At 41.6% G+C, this 21577-nt stretch overlaps 1 protein-coding gene across 1 annotated transcript in view; it reads right to left on the bottom strand.

The window, feature by feature from the left end:
* RGS6 (regulator of G protein signaling 6) overlaps positions 1-21577 on the bottom strand; it is a 170098-nt gene that overhangs the window by 75425 nt on the left and 73096 nt on the right. Inside the window, exons 9-12 of the mRNA XM_073350672.2 lie at positions 21066-21164; positions 19356-19417; positions 8917-9027; positions 6160-6285 (exon numbers count right to left, since the gene is read on the bottom strand). Of these exons, the coding sequence (XP_073206773.1) occupies positions 6160-6285; positions 8917-9027; positions 19356-19417; positions 21066-21164 (398 nt within the window). The remainder of the gene's footprint in view (positions 1-6159; positions 6286-8916; positions 9028-19355; positions 19418-21065; positions 21165-21577) is intronic.

Below are 21577 nucleotides of genomic sequence, written 5' to 3'. Positions count from 1 at the left end.
AGGTGTAAATCTGGCCCTGAGTGCATTATGTAAACGTATGCAGGAAGTGGCACCCACACCAAGGCACTTGGGAGTGTAGCAACAGAGAGGAGCCAGGCCTGAAATAAATAAATAGAAGGTCTGCTGGGTAACGTTCAGCAGACACTGAGCAGGAAGTTATAGGCATGAATTGCCATAGACAAAGGAAGGGCAGAGACAAGCCAACAACAGCATCAGCTTTCTCCTTCTGTCCTTGTCCTGGAGCCTGTCTAGGCATGACTCATTATCCTGAACTAATTCACATGAAGTGACTAGCTGTCCTACTTCATGACTATTTGCTGGGGCGTTTGCAGAACTTTGGTACACACGGGGCCTAATTCTGTAACCCTGACTTACAATGAGTAATGCTTATAGAGATTTTTTTATATATAGTTGCTATTCTCTCACTCTACAGTATCCTGGCAGTGAAATGCACTGGGACTGCACCAAGGCCATTTAGTCAATGTTCTCTAAGTTGGATTTCAGCAGTCAGTTTTATAAAATAGGGAGACATTTTTATTTTGGGTTGGCTGTGGTGTCCTATGTTTCCTTATTTCCTCTATCTTCTTTTAAGACGTCCACTTAATTTGTAAGGGTGTCATGTCTATAGCCTATCTTTCCTCCTTAATGTTAAATGAGACTGCAGAAAGCTGCCCAAAAGGGAGTGTATCTGGGGTATGGAGCTGCAGGAAGGTGGTGTGCTAGGGGTAGGATGGAGCACTGATGCAGCAATTCCTAAGAGAGACTGCAGGAGCTGGTGTAACTTAGAGCCGCCTTTAGGCTGCTGAACTGACCCCTGGCTGGAGAAGCTACCTTCCTACAGCCTCATCTCTTCAGCTGAGGGTCTGGTCCTATATTTATAAACTTTATACTTCCTTCCCTGTATTGTCTTTCCCTAGCCTCCACCTGGAAGCTGCTCTCATTTCTGCATTTTAGCTCCGTGGGCAGGAAATACGCCTTTTTTTACTTGTTTGTGAGGCACCTAGCATGCTCGGGAGCACTTACAAATAAATAAGTAAATGCTCCCTCCAGTGCACAACCTGGGTGTAATGCGTGGGTATATTGTAGGATGAGAGTACAGAAAGGAGCAGGATTTTGATCCCGGTCTCCTGAATGGTTATGTACAATTTGCTACCCAGGCAAACGTGACATAAAAATTATTCTCACTGCTGAAGCACACAGTTTTCTCTGTGCCCACAGTAAGTTCAGAAATAGAGTTTTTGTGCCCTCTGGTGGCCAAGAGAAGATTAGAGAAATGAATGTTGAATGTGAAGGCATTTTAACTTCAGTAAAGTTTCAGATTTTCATTACATCATTTGCAGTAAAGAGTGTAACCATCCCAGTAATAAATCTAACTGAAACTCATAGTATAACTCAGACATCAGCATTGTCTTCTGTTCAGCCCTTCTGTAAATTCACCATAATATGATTGCATTTTGGTGCAAATACTATGGCTGGTCAAAAATTTCTCATATAAACATTTTATTCAATGGAAAATTGGGTTTTCAATTAATTTCCACCCTCCCCCCCCATTTTTGATGTTTCATCAGAAAACCAAAAATCAATACTTTCAGTTTTTGGTCAAAAATTTTGGTTTTCTATTAGTAGTCAACATTTTCCATCGGAAAAAGCATTTTGCAACTAGCTCTGCCTTCAGCACTTGGTTTTCCAGAGTTAGCCCATCCCATCAACACACAGAAACACCTGCTTTAGTGTGCTGCATACTTTGCATTTCTATTCTACTCAGATTTTTATATCATGCTCATCACCATAGTATCTAAGTGCCTTTGGGCATTGTATACAAAGGATGGATGTGCTGTCTACTTAGGTCTGTGGTCAGGGGTACAATTTCCCTTCCCCTTGGATAAGCTGATTTCTCCCATTGTCCCTTTTAGCTTTCTTTCCAACTGACACTCTTTGAAGCTGGGAAAAATCTTCTGACTAGAGGACTGAACATCTCAGCAATCTGCTATACTTCTTTGAGCTCCAAAAAACCAAGAAAAGCAAATCAAATTGCAGATCAAAGATAGTGACAGAAAGGTGAAAGAAAAGAGTGAGAGAAAGAAGAGTGAAATCAACAGTGAGAAAAAGGATGGACTTTCCTGCTCTAACATAAATAACAGCCAGTAAATAAATAAGTTATAGAGTTCAACCAAACTCAGGAGTGCGTGAGCCCGATCCTGCAGTTCTTACATGGGCAGTTTCACTGAAGTCTCACTCAAAGGACCAATTTTGCTCTCCATTACAGAGGAGTGCTGTAGCCCCACTGAAGTCAGTGTAGTGAATCTGGATTTACACCAGTGTAGCTGAGAGCCGACTTTGGTCCAATTTGCTCCTTTCCTATCCGTCGACACAGTTAACCTCATCCAGATTCTCATCATCTTGTATCTCGATTACTGCAACATCCTTTTTTTTTTTGGCTTGGAAAATGCAGTCTTGCCCCTCCTCATATCCATTCAGAATGCTGCTGCAAAGATCATTTTCCTAGCCTGTCACTTTGACCGTGTCACCCCTCTCTTTGCATCCCTCCACTGGCTCCCTCTTCTCTATCACATCAAATATAAGCTCATTGTCTTTACTGTCACAGAACTTCACAAGTTATCCCCACCCTACATATAATTTCTCATTCAGTTTAAAATAGTTGACTCCCAGTTCCAATCAGCCTGTGATGTCTGTCTCAATTGCCCACTTATTACATTTTCAAACACCTTGTTCTTTTTTCTATGCTGCCCTTCATGCTTGCGAGGATCTCTCTGAAAACATATAGAAAACTAACTCATTATCCTCTTTCAAATCTCTCCTTAACTGTGCTACGTGGCTTGCTTACATAAAACTGGACAATGGTTAGACTGCTGCTGTACAGAGACCACTGCCAATCATGCTCACCAGTACTGACATTGTTTCCTGATACTCCCCATCAGTTTTTCTATATCCCTCTTTTGTCTTATACTTAGATTATGAGCTATTTGGGGCAGGGATTGTCTTTTTATTCCGTGTTTGTAGAGCATCTAGCAGAATAGTGTCCTGGTACATGACAGGGGCTCCTAGGCATTATGATAATAATGAAATGTAAAAACATTTCAAGGAACTAAATCAGCCAGCCCAGTGCACATTGCAGGAAACCTCTTTGGTTGCACTCCTGGTAACTTCTGAGTTTTCCAGTTTTCACCCATTTGTATCTGTCTTGTTGGCCACTCAGTAACATATGGGTCTATTCTCCCCTTGATGTGTGCATGTAACTCCTATCAACATTAATGAGGGTTGCATTCATGCCCTAATGAAAGAATATGGCTCATTGTGATCACCTCACACATCTACTGATATCTGTTGGTTGCAGTGTCTTTAAAGAATGGTTGCAGATGGGAATTTTCTAGCAAGCGTGGAGCATTAAATAATCGTTCATCCTAAAGAAATTACCTACAACTTCTCAGACATTCATTAGTAAGTACAAGTATAAATTTTGCTTGATTGTGTCTAGCACTGGCCTTCCCTCTGTCCCTCCATACAATTCCACACCTCTGTTGGTGCAAAGCCTTCTACAATCCAAGATGTTTCTATTTTCTCTTGTGAATAGGTCTTCATTTTTCTCTCCTTGTGTTAGTTATTATCTAAGGCCTCAGTCAGCATGAGGATCTGCTAATATGGAACCCTGTGTTTGTGTGGAGTCCCACTGGAGTTAAGGATCTGTGTTAGTGGATTGCCAGGCAGGGTCAGGGCCTATCCTGTAAACTGTTGTTTAACTCCATTGGGCTTTGGGATAGTTTGCGTGAAAGGCCTCCTTCCCTTTTGCACGTACGTAGGCTTTACCTCAAGGTTAAAGAGAATACATATCGGCATCGGGAGTGGCTAGCAGTGACACAGAAAGGTAACAACTTGATTTCTAATTATGATACCCTTGGGATTCATTAGAGTAGGATGAGTGCATGCACACCTGCCAGAGGCAAACCTTTTGCCCTTCATTAGTCCAAGCATGAATGCATTTCACAGAGGGAATCTGAGGAACGCACCATATTTAAATGGCAAAGATCTAACCAGTGTTTCATAATGGCAGATTAATTGCCAGAACAAGAACACAAATGTACATAAGTGCAATGAAGATGTAGAAGTTCAAGAGCCACTTAAAGGGGGTTGGTAAGGTTAAAGACCATTAAAAATATTGCCTTGCTTGTGTTACAAATAACGTTTTAGATCAGTAAAAGTAAAAAAAAATGAAAATTGTATTTTTTAAAAACTTTTTATGCCGTTCATTTACTTTTTAGATTTCTCATTTGACTCAGTTTCCCTATAGTTTAAAACAATTTTCCAGTGAATTTCACTTTTCTCATGCACTAACTCAGTGCTCTAATGTCTGCATTGTTCACCAAGTTCATTCATATTTCATTCTTAAAGTTAAAATAATTACACAAATTTAGAGCCAGTGAAAGACACTGGGTTAGATTCTCAGGTGGTGTGAAGTGGAGTCACTCCATTGATTTCAGGAACCACATTAATTTACACCTGATGAGAATTGGGCCCTATTTAATCCTCTTTATATCCTCAGAACAGATATTGTGCTGGCAGCAGAAATGCAAGCTGCCCAATATTGCCCTGCCAAAGTGTTCTAACTCTCCTCTAGAGGGACTGCTTCTTACGGAGTAAGGGTGATTCAATCTCTGTGCCCGCTCAGCTGTTGGCCGCTATACTGAGATTGCCAACAAGAATAACATTTGATAGCCACTGTGATGATGTAATTTGGAATGTGCATGTCTTGTCTATTTTTACTGGACTCCACAAGAACTGCAGCATTTAACATTCATTTCCTTATTCCTGAAGCTTTAGAAACACAAAATTAAGCCATAGAAACATATGGGAATTTGAAGCCACCTTTAATCTTCAAATGAAGCTATATTCTCACCGCAACTCTTACCCTTACCTTCCTGTGCTAAGGTATTGCACTTCAGCTGGTAAATGAGGTCACCACCCACTTTCTGCAGCCCCTGACCCAGGGAATTTCAGCTTTAATTTCCTGACTTTTAGTCTCTAAAAGCCATTTTTACATACCTTATTTTTTGTGGCTTAAAATTTCCCATTATGCAGTGGTGTTAACTATAAAGAAGATACTGTAGGGAAATCTATCGGGATTTTGCATATTCAAGGACTGCATGACTTGGCTCTGTATTAGAAATATTACACAGAACATAAACCATCCTTTCAATTAGTTTCTGGACTGCATCCCTCCCATGGACTGTGTTTCCATTATGCATACCCATGGGGAACTCTTTAATGAGATTAAAAATTGTTGACAATTGTATAGTTTGATTCTCATTAAAGAATAGGTTTTGTTTCTGCTATTCTTGATGAAAATTATTGACTCATAGTGCATTGTGAGGAGTTTGTCACATCACATTTCATGTTCTCTGAATTATTTAATCTATTTAAATTAAGGAAAGTTAAGGAATTTATTTTGCTAAAATCCCAATAAACTATGATATCCCTTTTCAGCCTGTCCATTCCTCTGATTTCAGATATGTATAAGGCAGGTGTAAACATGGACTCTCCCTTTTCTAACTGCCCTAGTTTTCTCTTCCCTGCTGGATTCATTTGGTGATGCCACAATTCCAGATGTGGTCAACCAAACTCAGTTTAACTTCAGGTGCTTGCTGTAGGCACAAAGCATGGTGAATTTGATCCTGAACTTCATCAGAAATAAACACAAATCAGGACACAATATCACTGCTTCACACCACTATGCAACCTTAATTTGACCCCCTTTTTTGGATGCATTATGATATTCTCTAATTACATCATCACATACTACTTCTTCTGTAGAACCCCCGCACTGCTTATTGTATATGAACCCATATGTATGTTCTGATTCATCACAATGTTCAACCTTTGCAAGCTGCAGGTTTATTATTGACACACTGACAGACCCTTGGCAAAGGTGGCTTTGGTCATGATTATCTACATCTTTTCATAAATGCACCACTTGTATAAACGTCTATTAAATTTACAGTGCATATGCTGTGGGCCAAATCCTGTAACTCTCACTCAGTCTTTACTCCTATTGACTTCAATGAGCGGTTTTGCCTGAGGTTTTCAGGATTTGGCCCAGTACATGAGTGTGAACCTGTGCATACAGCTCAAGTGGAGGGGTTTTACCTGAGGTTTTCTGAACTGAATTCGGACTCCAGAAAACGAAGGAACAGGTCTCGCCCCACTGGATCCTTCAGCACCTCATCTATAGAGAAGCCCCATCTTTTCACACGCTGTTGGCTGGGCTCTTTGCTATTAAGGTGAGGGAGAGGAAAGGTAAGAGTGAATGCATGTCCATCTGTGGTCCAAAAAGCCTGAATGTCAATTGACTCTATTCAACATCAAAGCGAAAAAGGATGACTAACCAAAGGGTGAGGCTTCTCTAGTAACTCACACAAATGGAGGCCATCATGCACCATATGCAAAGAAGAACTGAAGACTAGGGCACCCACTCCTCTGAAAATCTGGCCTTTTTAAGGTGTCTTAAATTGCATATACAAAAATGGAAGCACATAAAATCACTAGTCACCTTTGAAAATCTTGTCCTAAATACTTCCCTAATATTATTGTTCCATGGAACAGTAATTTCTATAGTTACATCAGGGATATGGTATATTTGCAAATGGGAGAAGGTGGTGTCTGCTATTGCAATTTAGAAGAGAGGTTTCCAGGAGAACAGCAATGCATTAAAATGTGGCCCACACTATGAAAAAGCTCGAGGAGTCTCTGATTAAGAGTGACATGACGTTAGGTAACAAATAAGAGACATCCATTAAAATACAACACGGTTGCTCAGAGTAGTAGTACTAGAATCTCGGTCTCCTTAAGACAAGTGCAATGCCTAGCGAGCGACATGCTTTTCTGTTTCACAGATTACAGATGAGGCCTGGTCACGAAAGATTCCTAAAATCAGAGACTCTAATCGATAGTGGGGGTCCCTGCAAAAAGGACAAAGGGGGCCAGGATGCAGGAGTTTACATTAGTGTGCCTGCTTTTAATTTTCCTTTGGTGTAAAGATTAAACAAAGGTAAAATAAATGTCACTGGGGGGATGGAGTCTTTTAAAGTCTTCAGAGTAGCAGCCGTGTTAGTATTAGGGCATGGAGTGAACCGGGATTTGATATGACCTCCACCTGACAGCCCAATGTGTATCCAAAATTTAATTACTTTACAGTTGCATTTCCCAAAGTGTGGGGTTCCAGGAAGGACTAGCTGCAGGGTCACAGTAGCTGTATAAATTAAGATGGGTAGGCCTTTGCCAACACATGGTGGGTTTGAAATAGTTGTGAATTGTTTCATTTTCCTGAAAAGGGGGTGGCGGGGAGTCTCAGCTTTCAAAATTATTCAAACAAGTTGCAACTAGATGCAGATGCAGCTAATGTTCTTGCAGTAGAGAATAAAATGGACCTATCGAGCTATTGTTCTCCCAGAAAAACCGTCTTCTCATTTTCATCACCAGGAGTATCATCTCCATTAACCTGACCTGAGACCCTAGAGGTGGTGAGGCATTTCTTTTACACTCATATGCAGCCTTGATACCAGGTTTAAATCATAGTTCTCAGGAGCACAAAAGTCTTTCAGGAAACACCACACTGGCCACTTGGGGAGATACAGTTATAATATAGGTTTAGATATTAGGGTACCAGCACTCTGTTAACATCAGAGGGGCATTTTGCTGCAGTTATGGCTGTTTATTTGATACAAAACTAGTTAAAGAGATTAAAATTGCATCAGGGTCTTGCAGGGGAAGCAAAAACGAAAAGTGAAACAGATTAAAAATAAGTCCAGGGTATCATAAAATAAAAGATAAGGGAAGTAGGGATTAAGAAATGGATCACAGATTCCTGTGTGCAATGGAGGGAAAGTGTGGAGGTACCTTTCACAATTGAGGGAAACACACAAATCCATTTGCTCTGTCCTTGGATTTCTTTTAGGACAGGATTTGATGTCTGGCTGCTGAGTCTGCTACTCCCCACAGGCAACCATGTGCCTGGAGACGATGATTCAGCATGGACTGGCCCTCCAGAGGCAGACCCAGTATTTTGATTTTTTTTACCTCCAAGTTCCAAAGAGCAGGTTTTACCTTAGGTTTCCATCTCATAGTCAGGCATGAACATGATTGGAGCGAATTTGTAGCTCCCTTTTGAAATATTTGACTATTTTAATATCACACCCAGGTCATATTTGGTCATGAGTAGGAATGCCAATTAAATATTCACACAGTAAGAGCAAAGGATTGAGAGAAGTGGATGCTGCCTAATCACCATGGTGCCTGAACTGAGGTCTAGCAATGTGACCGATGGGTATATGTGAATGAGCTGGGGAGCCAGGACCCAAATACTCTGAGCTGCACTCAGAGCTGCTCTTGCAACTGCTGGACATACACTCAGGCATGATGATTCTAATCCCAAGTGCTACTGTCATTGTGATCCGAGTAAATAAAGACACTGGGTTTAAACTTTATTCTGCCTTATATCTTGGGTAGTCATTCACACCTGTGCAAAGTGGGTATACAATATGACCATTCCGGTTTAGCAAAACTGCACACCCATTTTTCAAGGGTGTAAATAAAATAACCACACAAGGTGCATGGCACTGGAGAATCACCACTACATTCTTTCTTTTACCTTTTCACGCATTTATTATACGCCATAGAAGAGCAAAACAAACAAGAAAGTCCCAGACCTCTCTGTGGCCATCTAATGTAACTTATGAAAAGAAAAAAAAAGCATGAGCCCTTATTTCTTGCAAGCATGTGTCGCTTCTGAACTTACACGCGTATACAACCTACTGTCTATATGGGGCAATGGGGGAGTGCAATACAAACAAAATGAAAGGATTGCTTTAAGGTTATTCATAGTTCTATGGAATTTCAATTTCTTACCTCATTTCTATGTCCCATAAAGTAGCGTCATCGCTTATCCAGGGATTGGAAGGTTCAGCAGGTGTTATAAATGGATCATATTCAATGTACTGGTCTGAGTACGTTATTAAACTAGGACAGGGGAAAAAAGAAAAGAACAGCTGTGGCCTACATGCTTACATGTGAATTGACAAACTACCATTTTTCAACCATTTTCTTTTTAGTTTTACATATTGGTCAAATTTTCCAACAAGCACCTTGATGCTTTGCCCCATGCCACCTCTTATGCATGGAAGTTGCTCTCCAGAAAATTTCACAAAGCCACTGCATTGTCCTCTTTAAAACTCACGTCTGCTGTGGTGCGTATAGAAAAACCCGATAACGGTTAGGCAGCTGGTGTGATATGGCCAGGGCTTTTCACAGTGATCATGTCATTACCATGTGATCCCCAGTCAGTTGTATCCACTTGTTGTCTTGTCTTGTACCAAGGCCTCAATCCTGCAAAGACTTCTCGTTGAGTAGTTTTATTGATTTAAATGGTATTATGCACCGTGCATAAAGTTACGCATGGGAGTGGGGGAGACTTTTTCAGGATCAGAGCTTGACTGTAAACTCTTCAGGGCATGAGCCATCTTTTAGTCATGTTTGTGCAGTGGCTAGCACAATGGAGCAGCAACCTCTACATGCTACTGCAATACAATAAATAATAGTTGCATCTTTTAATAATCTAAGTTTCAAAAAATTTAAAAAATGGTGTACATGTTGGTAAAGCTCCATAAATTAATTTGCAAGGAGCTCAGCATCATGCTGTGCTTTTGAGCAGGGAAGTTTTTGAGCTGTGCTTATACTAGAGCTAAGTAAATAATTCACAATAAGTTATTCAGCTAATTATGTTCCTTTTTCTTCTCACAGAATATCCACCAGCAGATTGCAATTCCCTCAAGTATTACCTGAAATGATGTGATTAATATTTTGTTGAGTATTTTGTTTTTATTGCAAATATTTGATATATATGCCATGTTGCTTACTTGTGACTGGTTAGATATGGCACATATTATAGTTTCTATTCCTTGATTGAATAAGTGTGAAAGCACTTGCCAGGTAAATATCTGAGGGTGCAGATTTAAAAAGTGGTTTCCACAAATACTTTCAGAAACAACTTGGGAATTCCTCTTGTGGGAACATGTTTGTGAGTAGAACTAGATCAATCAAATATTTGCAATGGGGGCGGGGCGGGAATCCACAACACGAAGATGAACATAGCTAAAGGAAATTTGTTTAAACACAGACACTGAATAGTCATGGACAATTTTTAATTTTTTTATTTGTGTCACAAAAACCAGAAAGTTGCTCTGACCTACCCTACTCACCACCCCTCCTCTTTTCTGGTCCTAACTGTTGTCAGAAGGCATTAAAATCACACACTTTTGTAAATGTAGTAGGTTCCAATAGACCCTCAGGGCATCCAGTCCCATGATGTCTTATCTCATTTCATTAATTACATTTCACGATTGTTGAGGGTTAGGAGTTGGAGGAGGGAACGGTATCCAATTTCAGAGAGCAACAGCAATCCCGGAGATGGAAATGCGAGAGGAGGTCAAAAAATCAATCAGGTGCACTCTGCTGTGAAAGTTAAATGGCTCCTAATAAAATAATGAGAATGCGTTGCAAGCGTCACAAATAGTAGCAAAAAATAAGTCAAAATTAAATAAAACAACATGGACTAAGTGCCTTTTGCTGATTCAGCCTATCAGCAGCAACTGGATCATTGCTTGTCTAAATGAAGTTATAGGCACAGGCAATCCTAAGGGAAAGAAATGTAAACTAGGGCTTTTGGCCTTTGAAATGATGTAATATAATTCTGACAGAAGATGTAGAGGTTATGCTTCACTGAGGTGTGCAAGAACGGTGTTAGGCATTTCTTACACACATATTCACAGGGGTACTATTCATGCAGGGGATTTACAACACCCTTGGTATGGTTGACACCCATCTTGAAAGTCACAGGATACTCCTCCATGGTTCTGTTCCAGGTCGCAGGAAATAAGCTTGCCGTTCATTTGAAGAGGCCCAGATTTACTTCAGGAGTCATTACAATGGAGTGGCACTACATGATGGTGCTGTATCAGTACACATTCATGCAATGTCAGAATGCGAACAAGAAAAGCTCAAACATTGTGGAAAGGAGTGGGTGCAATTTGTGAGGTTAACAGTAACTTCACTCAAGGTACCCAAATCCAAACACAGCAGTGGTGTGTGGGTCAAGTGAAGAAAAAGAATGTGGGGGAAGGAAAGAGAACTCTTTTCACTGAGTATTTCTGGCACATACAGCAACAGAGCAATGTTTGTTCCCTCAGGAATTGCTGTGGTGGCTGGATCACCATAGAATCATGGAAACCTAGGGCCAGAAGGATCCTAGAGAGGTCATCTAGTCATTCTGTCTGAACTGACGTAGGATCATGTACGCCTAGACCACCTCTGACAGGTATTTGTCTAATCTGTTCTTAAAAACCTCCAATGATGGAGATTCCATAACTTCTCTTGGTAACCTATTCCAGTATTTAGCTATCCTTACAGTTAGAGAGTTTTTCCTAACTTCTAACCTACATCCCCCTTGTTGCAGATTAAGTCAGTTACTTCTTGTCCTACCATCAGTGGACATGGAGAACAATTGATTACTGTCTTCTTTATAGCAGCCCTTAATATATTTGAAAACTTATCACATCCCCCACTTCAGTCTTATTTTCTCAAGACTGAACACACACTTTCTTTAACCTTCCCACAAAGGTCAGGGTTTTCTAACCCTTTTATCACCTTTGCTGCTACCCTCCAAACGCTCTCCATTTTGTCAACGTCTTTCTTGAAGTGTGGTGCCCAAAACTGAACACAGTACTTCAGTGGAAGCTTCACTATTGTTGAATAGAGCAGAACAATTACCTCCTGTGTCTTACATACAACACTCCTGTTAATACACCCCAGAATGATATTTGCCATTTTTGCAACTGTTTGACATTATTCATTCAGATTCAATTTATGATCCCACTATTACCCTCTATGGCCAAGGGACCTTTTGCTGCCAACTGGCAGAGGGCATAATGGGGGCACAAGGATTATAGGAATCCCCTGGGTCTGGCATTTACATTCTAGTTGACCAAAGAGGGTCATTTGGGGTCTGTAATAAAAGCCTGTGTCATTCTGGTCATCAATATAATTATGAAACGTAGGTACTGATACTACGTAAGAGTTATGTACTATATACTGAAAATTATGTTCTTAAGGGATGCAACTGTGGGGTTGGTCATCAGGAAAGGTGAAAAGCAGGTTTTTCTCCAGTCAAGTGTTGTTTATCCGTATATCTGTTTATGTTTACGTGTAAACGGAATATTGTCTGGTTCACATTGGGCAACAATTAGTATTCTAAGTCAAATGCTAATGAAGAGCTGCCGAGGACTTCAGAAGGAAACTATCAGGAAGAGGTAAACAGTGTGGGGGCAAAGGGGGTAGGGAGACTATCTTGAGATACGCATCAAAGGTGTGACTGGTATATTTAGCAAGGGAAAGACGATACTTTGATATCCTTCACTGAGGAAGTAAATGGACAGTGAGTTCGTGTCATAAAAAAGGATCTTTCAGCCAGGCTTGGTTGAAATCACTGGAGAGAACCTTGGATAAGATAAGCTTCTTTAGACAGAAGGACAACCTGTTAGTTAAATTTAGTCTCTAGAAAGTGTGTTATGATTTACTCACTAGCAATCATTTGAATCTCTGTTCTCTGAGAAAGCTTATTCTTGTTTTCATTGTAAGTATATCTAAGTGCCATGTGTTTAGCAGAGCTGTGCTCTAAGGGTAACTAATAGGCTGTGGTCCACTGTTCCTTTGGGAACAGCAAGTCTGGCAGTTCTTTGAGTGTTCAGTGGGTAAAGGGAGGGATGCTACAGGGGATGCTTGGAGGACTCAGGTATTAGTATGCCTATCACTAACCCGCACGGAGAAAGTGAGGCTAGCGGAGGCCTGGAAGGCAGTGCTTGTGCTGATTCACAGCAGGCATAGAGATTTCCTCACACTTGGGTTAGGTCGCAGCAGGGTATCTCACAACCCTGGGTACCATTCCACCCCCAGATCCTTTACCCAGTTCCAATGCCTAGCCACTTATTCCCAATTTTTTTATTTGTGCACTTTATTTTTCCTTCCTACGTATAGTACTTTGCACTTGTCTTGATTGAATATCCTCTTAGTGGTTTCAGACCAATTCACCAATTTGCCAAGGTTATTCTGAATTCAAATCCTGTCCTCCAAAGTGCTTGCAACCCCTTACAGTTTGGTGTCATCTGAAAATTTTGTAAGCATACACTCCACCCCATTATTCAAGTCATTAATGAAAAGAATGACTAGTACCAGACTCAGGAGAGACCACTGAAGGTCCCCACTAGATATAGTCTCCCAGTTTGACAGTGAGCCATTGATAATGGGCTACTGATAATGGGATAAGTATGGCTTTTCAACCAGTTTGCATCCATTTTATAGTAGTTTCTTCTAGACCAAATTTCACTAATTTATGTATGAGAATGTCACATGGGACTATGTCTAAAGCAGTACTAAAATCAAGATATCACATCTACTTCTTTTCCCATCCAGTAGGCAAATAACCCTGTCAAAAAAAAAAAAAAGAAAGGTCATCTAGGAGGTCATCTAGCCCAACCCCATGCTCAAAGTAGGACTAACCCCAACTAAATCATCCCAGCCAGGGCTTTGTCAAGCTGGGCCTTAAAAACCTCTAAGAATGGAGATTCCACCACCTCCCTAGGTAAACCATTCTAGTGCTTCACCATCCTCCTAATGAAATAGTTTTTTCCTAATAGCCAACCTGGACCTCCCCCACTGCAACTTGACACCATTGCTCCTTGTTCTGTCATCTGCCACCACTTTGAACAACCTAGCTCCATCCTCTTTGGAAGCCCTCTAGAGGTAGTTGAAGACTGCTATCAAATCCTCCCTCACTCTTCTCTTTTGCAGACTAAATAAGCCCAGTTCCCTCAGCCTCTCCTCATAAGTCATAACCCCCAGACCCCTAATCATGTTTGTTGCCCTCCACTGGACTCTCTCCAATTTGTCCACATCCTTTCTGTAGTGGGGGCCCCAAAGCTGGATACAATACTTCAGATGTGGCCTCACCAGTACCGAACAGAGGGGAATAATCACCTCCCTCAATCTGCTGGCAATGCTCCTACTAATGCAGCCCAATGTACCATTAGCCTCCTTGGCAAAAAGGGCACACTGTTGACTCATATCCAGCATCTCATCCATTGTAACCCCCAGCTCCTTTTCTGCAGAACTGCTGCTTAGCCAGTCAGTCCCCAGCCTGTAGCAGTGCATGGGATTCTTCCATCTTAAGTGCAGGACTCTGCACTTGTCCTTACTGAACCTCATCAGATTTCTTTTGGCCCAATCGTCCAATTTGTCTCTGGACCCTATCACTACCCTCCAGCATGTTTACCTGTCCCCTCAGCTTAGTGTCTTCCACAAAATTGCTGAGGGTGCAATCCATCCCATCGTCCAGATCATTAATGAAGATGTTGAACAAAACTAGCCCCAAGACCAACCCCTGGGGCACTCCACTTGATACCGGCTGCCAACTAGACATCAAGCCATTGAACTAGCCCGCTTTCTATCCACTTTATAGTCCATTCATCCAATACATATTTCTTTAACTTGCTGGCAAGAATACTGTGGGAGACCATATCAAAAGTGTTGCTACAGTCAAGGTACATCACATCCACTGCTTTCCCCATATCCATAGAGCCAGTTATCTCATCACAGAAGGCTACGAGGTTGGTCAGGCATGACCTGTGCTTGGTGAATCCATGTGGACTGTTCCTGATCACCTTCCTCTCCTCCATGTGCTTCAAAATGGATTCCTTGAGGACCTGCTCCATGATTTTTCCTGGGACTGAGGTGAGGCTGACTGGTCTGTAGGCTGGCACACTCATATAAGAAGGGCTGTGGGGCAGAGCAGAGTTCAGTAGCTGCCTGGAGCTTGAGGGGAGAAGACCAGTCTCCTAGCAGCAAGAAGGAGCGCCAGCACCTGAGACAGAGCACCGCTGCAAGTACGGGCCAGGGGAGCTAGAGAGAGCTCCTGGCTGGCTGTTAGGACCTGCAGACTGAGGTAAGGGCAGAAGAGGGTTCTGGAACTGTGTGGGAAGCAGCCCTGGGACAATGAACTGCAGTTGCCACTGAGAGAGTAGCTGGACAGAGTGCAGGTCCTGCAGAAAGAGGGAATACAGAGTGTGGCACAGCCAGAGGGCAGTGTCACTGAAGAGAATGGGAGTGATGTGAGTTCTGGAACAAAAATGACGGTGGTGGGGCACCACCAAAGGAGGGCGCCTTGGTGAGCAGACCTAATTCCCATGACAGCTGGCAGGAGGCGCCAGAGCAGTGAGTGAACCCTGTCACAGTCCCGATTTGGGATAGGAAAATTTGTCAAAAGCTCAAAAAAATTTGCAGGACAGTAAAAGCAGGAAAGTGCCTCACTCTATCCAGCACCTGATACGGATTCTGTTTATACATCAGGCACCAACTTCTTAGTGGTTCTGATCATCTGTAACATATATTGGGAGGCAGTGCAGCCCAGTGGCTAGAGCACTGTACTCGGGAGACATGGATACTATTCCTGACTCTGCCACTGGCCTGCTGGGTGACCTTGGGCAGCTCGCTTCACCTTCCAGAGCCCCAATTTCCCCATCTGTCAATAGCGATATTGATACTGACCTCCTTTGTAAAGCACTTTGAGACCTGATGCAAAGAACCAGGGAAGAGCTAGGTGTTAGTAATAGCAGTGACGTCAAAGGAAATTCCTGCTGCTCAGCAGGCGCTGATCCTGGATGGTGCTGATTGGCCTTAATTTCCACTGACTTCAATTAGAGTTGAGGGTGCTCAACATCTTGCAGGAGTGCTCAGCATCATGCAGGATTGAGCCACCAGTGATCAGCTCATTTCGTGATTTAGCTGCAGATGAGAAACACAGCTGTTCAGGAGATTCAGGGTATGTCTACACCGCAGTTAGACACCTGTGACTGGTCCGTTCCGGCTGGCTCGGACTGAGGGGCTGTTTAATTGTGATGTAGACATTTGGGCTCGGGCTGGAGCTCAGGTTCTAGGACTCTGCGAGGTGGGAATTTCAGGTATCAACCTCCTGTGGGAGTTAGAGCACAAGGCACACGCAGGTTGAGTGGCTGGACTGTATTATGTCTTGCTAACACTGCAACTTGTTTCCCTTGCCCCCATCCCATCCCATCCCACCCCCTCAGAGTTCACCTCGGAGTTCTCTCATGACTGTCCTGAAATGCCTTTATACTGAACTGAAAACATGCCAGTTGGTGTTGCATAGGGTGCTGCTGTCATTACTTGGCTGTCTAATGGAGAGCACAGGAAGGAAGTCTCTGTTGTGCTGTAGCATGCTAAACTGCCACACTGTCAGCTGAATTAATCTCTTAAAGTGTGGACTTACTCTGACAGAGACTGTAAGAATGGCACCTTCTTACTCAACAGAACTGGTCCTTGTGTGTTCAGCATTTTACATTCGTTGTTTCAGATAATTGTTCACATCAGCTCATTCCTTCTCATCTACCCTCTCCTCTGTCCAGCCACGTAACTAATCACCCCATTTATTATCTTCTCCTGCTCTGGTCTTTGCACCTCATTCAGTGTACCTCCCCACGTCTGGGATTCTCTTCCTGGCCCCGTTCACTATGCCTCTAAACGCCAGAACAAATCTCAAGATTTGACTGTAAAAGAAACATGTAACCTTATAATAAACCTACTGAAGTAACCTCCTGGGTTTATTGCTGCAACTCTTATCCTTCCCCCTGCCTTCCAATGTCTGCTACAGTAGAACCTCAGAGTTCTGAACACCAGAGTTACAAACTAACCGGTCAACAACACAACTCCTTTGGAACCGGAAATATGCAATCAGGAAGCAGCAGAGATTAAATAAAAAAAAAAAAAGCAAATACAGCACAGTGCTGTGTTAAACGTAAACTACTATAAAAAAAAAAAGGGAAAGCAGCATTTTTCTTCTGCATAGTAAAGCTTCAAAGCTGTATTAAGTCAATGTTCAGTTGTAAACTTTTGAAAGAACCACCATAATGTTTTGTTCAGAGTTATGCACATTTCAGAGTTACAGTCTCCATTCCTGAGATGTTTGTAACTCTGAGGTTTTACTGTATCTGTTTTCCTTATGTCTTACAGTTACCTATGGTAAATAGTACAACACCTTTTGACTTCTGTGGGAGCAGGATAGGCCTTAGACTGTACACTTCAGGACAAGAACAATGACCTTTTCTTCCTGGAGGTCTTCATGCCTTGAACATTGTTGATAAGAACACTCTGTCTTGGCTTAACTGGATTGCATACGCCAAATTAATAGGTCAAGAACATTTTTGAAACAAAAGTTTCTTTTTTTGGTTTGAAAAAACTTTTTATTTTGAAATTTTAGTTAAATTAGTTTAGTTTAGTTAAAGGTTTTTGTTCCTGGTTTTTTAATTATTGAAATAAAAACAGAATGTTTTGAAATGATTGAAACAAAACATTTCGATTGACCTGATCTGAATTTTTTTTCCAGATTATCCGTTTGTAAACAAGTTTGAGATTTTGACTTGTCCCAATTTGGGATGGGAAAATGTCTTGAAATCTCTAAAATTCTCATTGGACAGGAAACTATTTCCTGTCTAGCTCCAGTTGAAATAACTATTTACTTTTGAAAATTTTGGCATCAATAAATACTACTATTAATAACGACAGTTCAGCTCTACTTGAGGAACATGTATACTCAGTGTTAATAAATTAATGAGGTCTGCTGATTTTATTGTTCACAATTAATACAATTCTTGCAAAATTATAAAAAAAGATAAATTTGTTTGTCTACAAATTACCTGTCTGGAGATTGTTACTACCTCATGATATCAACATCCTTATGGGTGAAATCTATGCAAAATGACCTTTACTATAAAGCACAAAATTCAGCTACTAACTGCCAAGGGGAAGAATGGATTCAAAAAGCCTAGAGCATAAATATGGATGTGATCATTTTCAGTACAGCAAAATATCATTACATTTATGCAAGGTCCTATGAAACATTTGAACGTTTTCTTTTTAATTAGTTACATTTCCATTTAAATGGTTAGTTTTGATGACCCAACAGGGAACTTACTTTTAAGCATGTGCCTTCTTAATTTGCCTAATTCTGTATAAATATGTTGAAGGCAGGAGCTGATTCTGTGAAGCACAGCACTTTGCAAGGTAATGTCTTTTTAATTTGTTTTAAACATGGCAAATTCCCAATGTTTCTCAATTATTTAATTATTTTCTTATAAAGGACCAGCCTTCACCTGGTACTGCAAAAAATATAATAATTGTTCCATTGCTTTAGATAACAGTACAGTTCTGCTCTGCAAAACAACTCTACATAGGATTATGGGGATCCCTATTTGTATCAAAAATTCCATTGCAAATTTTCTCAGTTTACAAGTAACTAAGCTGTTGTTTTCTAACTGCCAGCCCTGCAGACTCACTGGGATGGTTCTTTTCTGGCTCATGCTTCATCACCAGCAATAAAGATTCCACAGGATAAATTGTGCCGTCATTTGCATCTGTGTGACCCTAATGCCTTAAAACAGTGCCTCTCAACCTTTCCAAACTAGTGTACCCCTTTCAGGAGTCTGATTTGTCTTGCGTACCCCCAAGTTTCACCTCACTTAAAAACTACTTGCTTACAAAATCAGATATAAAAATACAAAAGGGTCACAGCACGCTATTACTGACAAATTGCGTACGGTCTCATTTTTACCCTATAATAATAAAATTAATTGACTGGAATATAAATATTTTACTTACATTTCAGTGTATAGTATATAGAGCTGTATAAAAAAGTCATTGTTGGTATGAAATTTTAGTTTGTACTGGCTTCATTAGTGCTTTTAATGTAGCCTGTTGTAAAACGAGGCAAATATCTAGATGAGTTGATGTATCCCTGGGAAGACCTCTGTGTACCCCCAGGGGAACATGGATCCCTGGTTGAGAACCACTGTCTTAAAAGAATGCCCTGGCTTGCACAGGTGCAACCCTAGTGCCTTCAGTGAGGTTGAAAAGCTGTAAGTGTGGGCAGAATCTGGCCCTGCAATTGAAATTGCATTGGCAATTTTATAGATGATGCATGATTCAGAAGAGAATCCAGCTCATTCTCCCAGAGCTGCTCTGGCTAACAGGAGTAAAGAGCAGTAAAAAATTATTTTTCATACAAAATGAACTGGGAAATTTTGTAACTGAAATGGAACTGCTATCATCCTTTGTACACAGCCTTGCACCATAACTTTATGGAAAAATGTCAAAGTTGATCATCTGAGATGATGAATAGAAATACTATATCAACAAAAGAGTATTATAATAATGTAAATCAAGAAACTCACCTTTCAGCTACTTTGGACATTTTTAAACAGTGTCTGTCTATCTGCACATTCAGAAAGGTTATCTGGGGAAAGAGATGACGATTAAAAGAGATTAACAACCGAGCAGATCTAGAACCACGGGTGCTAGAACCGGAGAGGCCAGGGGCGCAATGCCCCCTCCCCTTTTTAACATGAGCATAGTCGGGCAGGCGCAGAGAGGTGGTGGCTGAGGTTGCGCTTCACAGTGGGGGAGCTGATAAGGTGATCAGCTCCCCAGCCACAAAGGGCAGCTCCTGCTTGCGAGGCCAGCCTCTTCCCGGTAGGGGAGCTGAGGTGGCCTTATCCCTGCCTTGCCACAGGGCCCAGCCCCTTGCTCCTCCTCTTTCCTCCGTGAGCTGGAGCCGGGCAGTGGTAAGAGGCATCCAGAGAGCCCAGGCCACTGTAGGGAGCCCTGGACCCACCACCTGCCCTGGGTGACATGCCCCAGGGGGCTGTTCTCAGGCATCCTGGCCAGAGGGCAGGGCCTTGAGGGAAGAGGGGGAGCAGGGAACGGGAACCCAGGGGAAGAGGAGGAGCAGAGGGGGTAGGGCCATAGTTGTGACATCAGTGCCCCCCACCCCACAGTTTTAGACAGGTTCCGGCGCTCCTTTCTAAAGCATCCACTGATTGTGTCACAATACAGTCTTGGCTTTGCATTTCAAGTGACTTATCAGTTTGCAAGGAGTAACCATGGGTTCTCTCACAGGTGTCAGAGAACACAACAGTGGGACAGATTTACTTGTGCTGGAACAGGGACATGTAAGTTGCCCCTCCCTGCCTGCATTCGTAGGGTTGGCTGTGCCCTGGAGGGATTCTGATCATAACTGCATTACCCCTTAATATTCAACTCTTGCTACACATTGGTGGTATGGTGCCTGTCTTCCCCTGGGGGGCTCTACTACAGAAAACAGCTTTTATTCCTACTGGAAGTTCCCTGGAAGCTCTGCCTGTGGAAGCAGTACTGAATGAGCAGAACCTCCAGCTGCTTTGGATACGTCTTCCTGCCTTATCAATACCATCCACTTTTTGAGTATCCTTGGTGACCTGAAGGAGAGGCAAAACTATGGCTAGACACAGTATAACCCACATAGAATTCTTTATAAATTTGGTTGAGTTTTTGGCTGGGGGTTCCTTGCAAACCTGTCCTGATTTTTTGTTGAATGCATTCATTCTTTGAAAGTATTTGCCAAATATTTTGGCAAATAATTTTCAGACTGTGGGTTGCTCACAAACTGTTTGTGCTGCCTATTTGCTATTCATGGCGTGGGACTGGTCACAAAAGGCACAAGGCATTGCATTTGCTCCCTGATTGGATGACTGGAACATATTTAAAAGTTATAATTACTTAAAATAAACCTGCCACACAAATTTGTAACATTTTTTGGGAAATGCTGTCTGTAGGCAGGTAAGGTGAGTGGAATTTTGGACTTGAGAGCCACTCTGTTAATTTGAAAAGAGAATATGACATGTAGCATTCATCTCAATGTACCCGCATGTCCCCTTTCATATTTAGCTTTTGATATATGCTACTTTGTTCAAAGCATGCCAACATCACCTTACATTTCTGTTGTTTTGCACCAGGAAACATAAGCATGTTTCTGGCTTTATTGATATTTCAATAAAAATATAAACATCTTTTTGAAAATAAAGTACTCAGTTCTTGGAGGAGTTGTTCTAAGGCAGTCTACTTACTCGTTTTCGGAAGTCCTCTTTTGTAGTTTTTCGTATGGGTTGGGAGGGCATATGTACAGGGCTTTGGGACTGAGAATCTTCTGTAACCCCATATACTGACTGAAACAAATAACACGAGAAATTACAGAGTATTATTGTTACATACCTAAGGAAAATCTGTGCATGAAAACAGTCAAGTAATGAGCCAGCAACTGTCTACTGTTACCTTTTCAGAGATCAATAACTCTTAAATCTGGAACAAAGTTCATAAATGAGCATGTATATACAAATACCTGAGTGGCAAATAGCTGTAGCTGTGTTAATTGAAAATTGTGATTTCTCTCTGACGAGCCCAACTGAGAACAAATGCAAATCTCTGCCTGATAATCAGAGGTACATGAGAGAGTTTTTCTTCTGATTCCCTACTTTAGTATGTTAGTTGCAAAAGTGAAACTTCTACATTTTATGAAACTCATATTTTTGATGAAGGCTTCAGCTCTGCTAATATGTATCTTTTGATTAACAAATCTTGA

This window comes from Lepidochelys kempii, chromosome 6, assembly GCF_965140285.1.
Source record: "Lepidochelys kempii isolate rLepKem1 chromosome 6, rLepKem1.hap1, whole genome shotgun sequence".
In the NCBI taxonomy this organism is placed as follows: Eukaryota; Metazoa; Chordata; order Testudines; family Cheloniidae; genus Lepidochelys; species Lepidochelys kempii.
The sequence above is the reverse complement of the archived record's forward strand: the minus strand, read 5'-3'. Positions and strand labels throughout refer to the sequence as shown.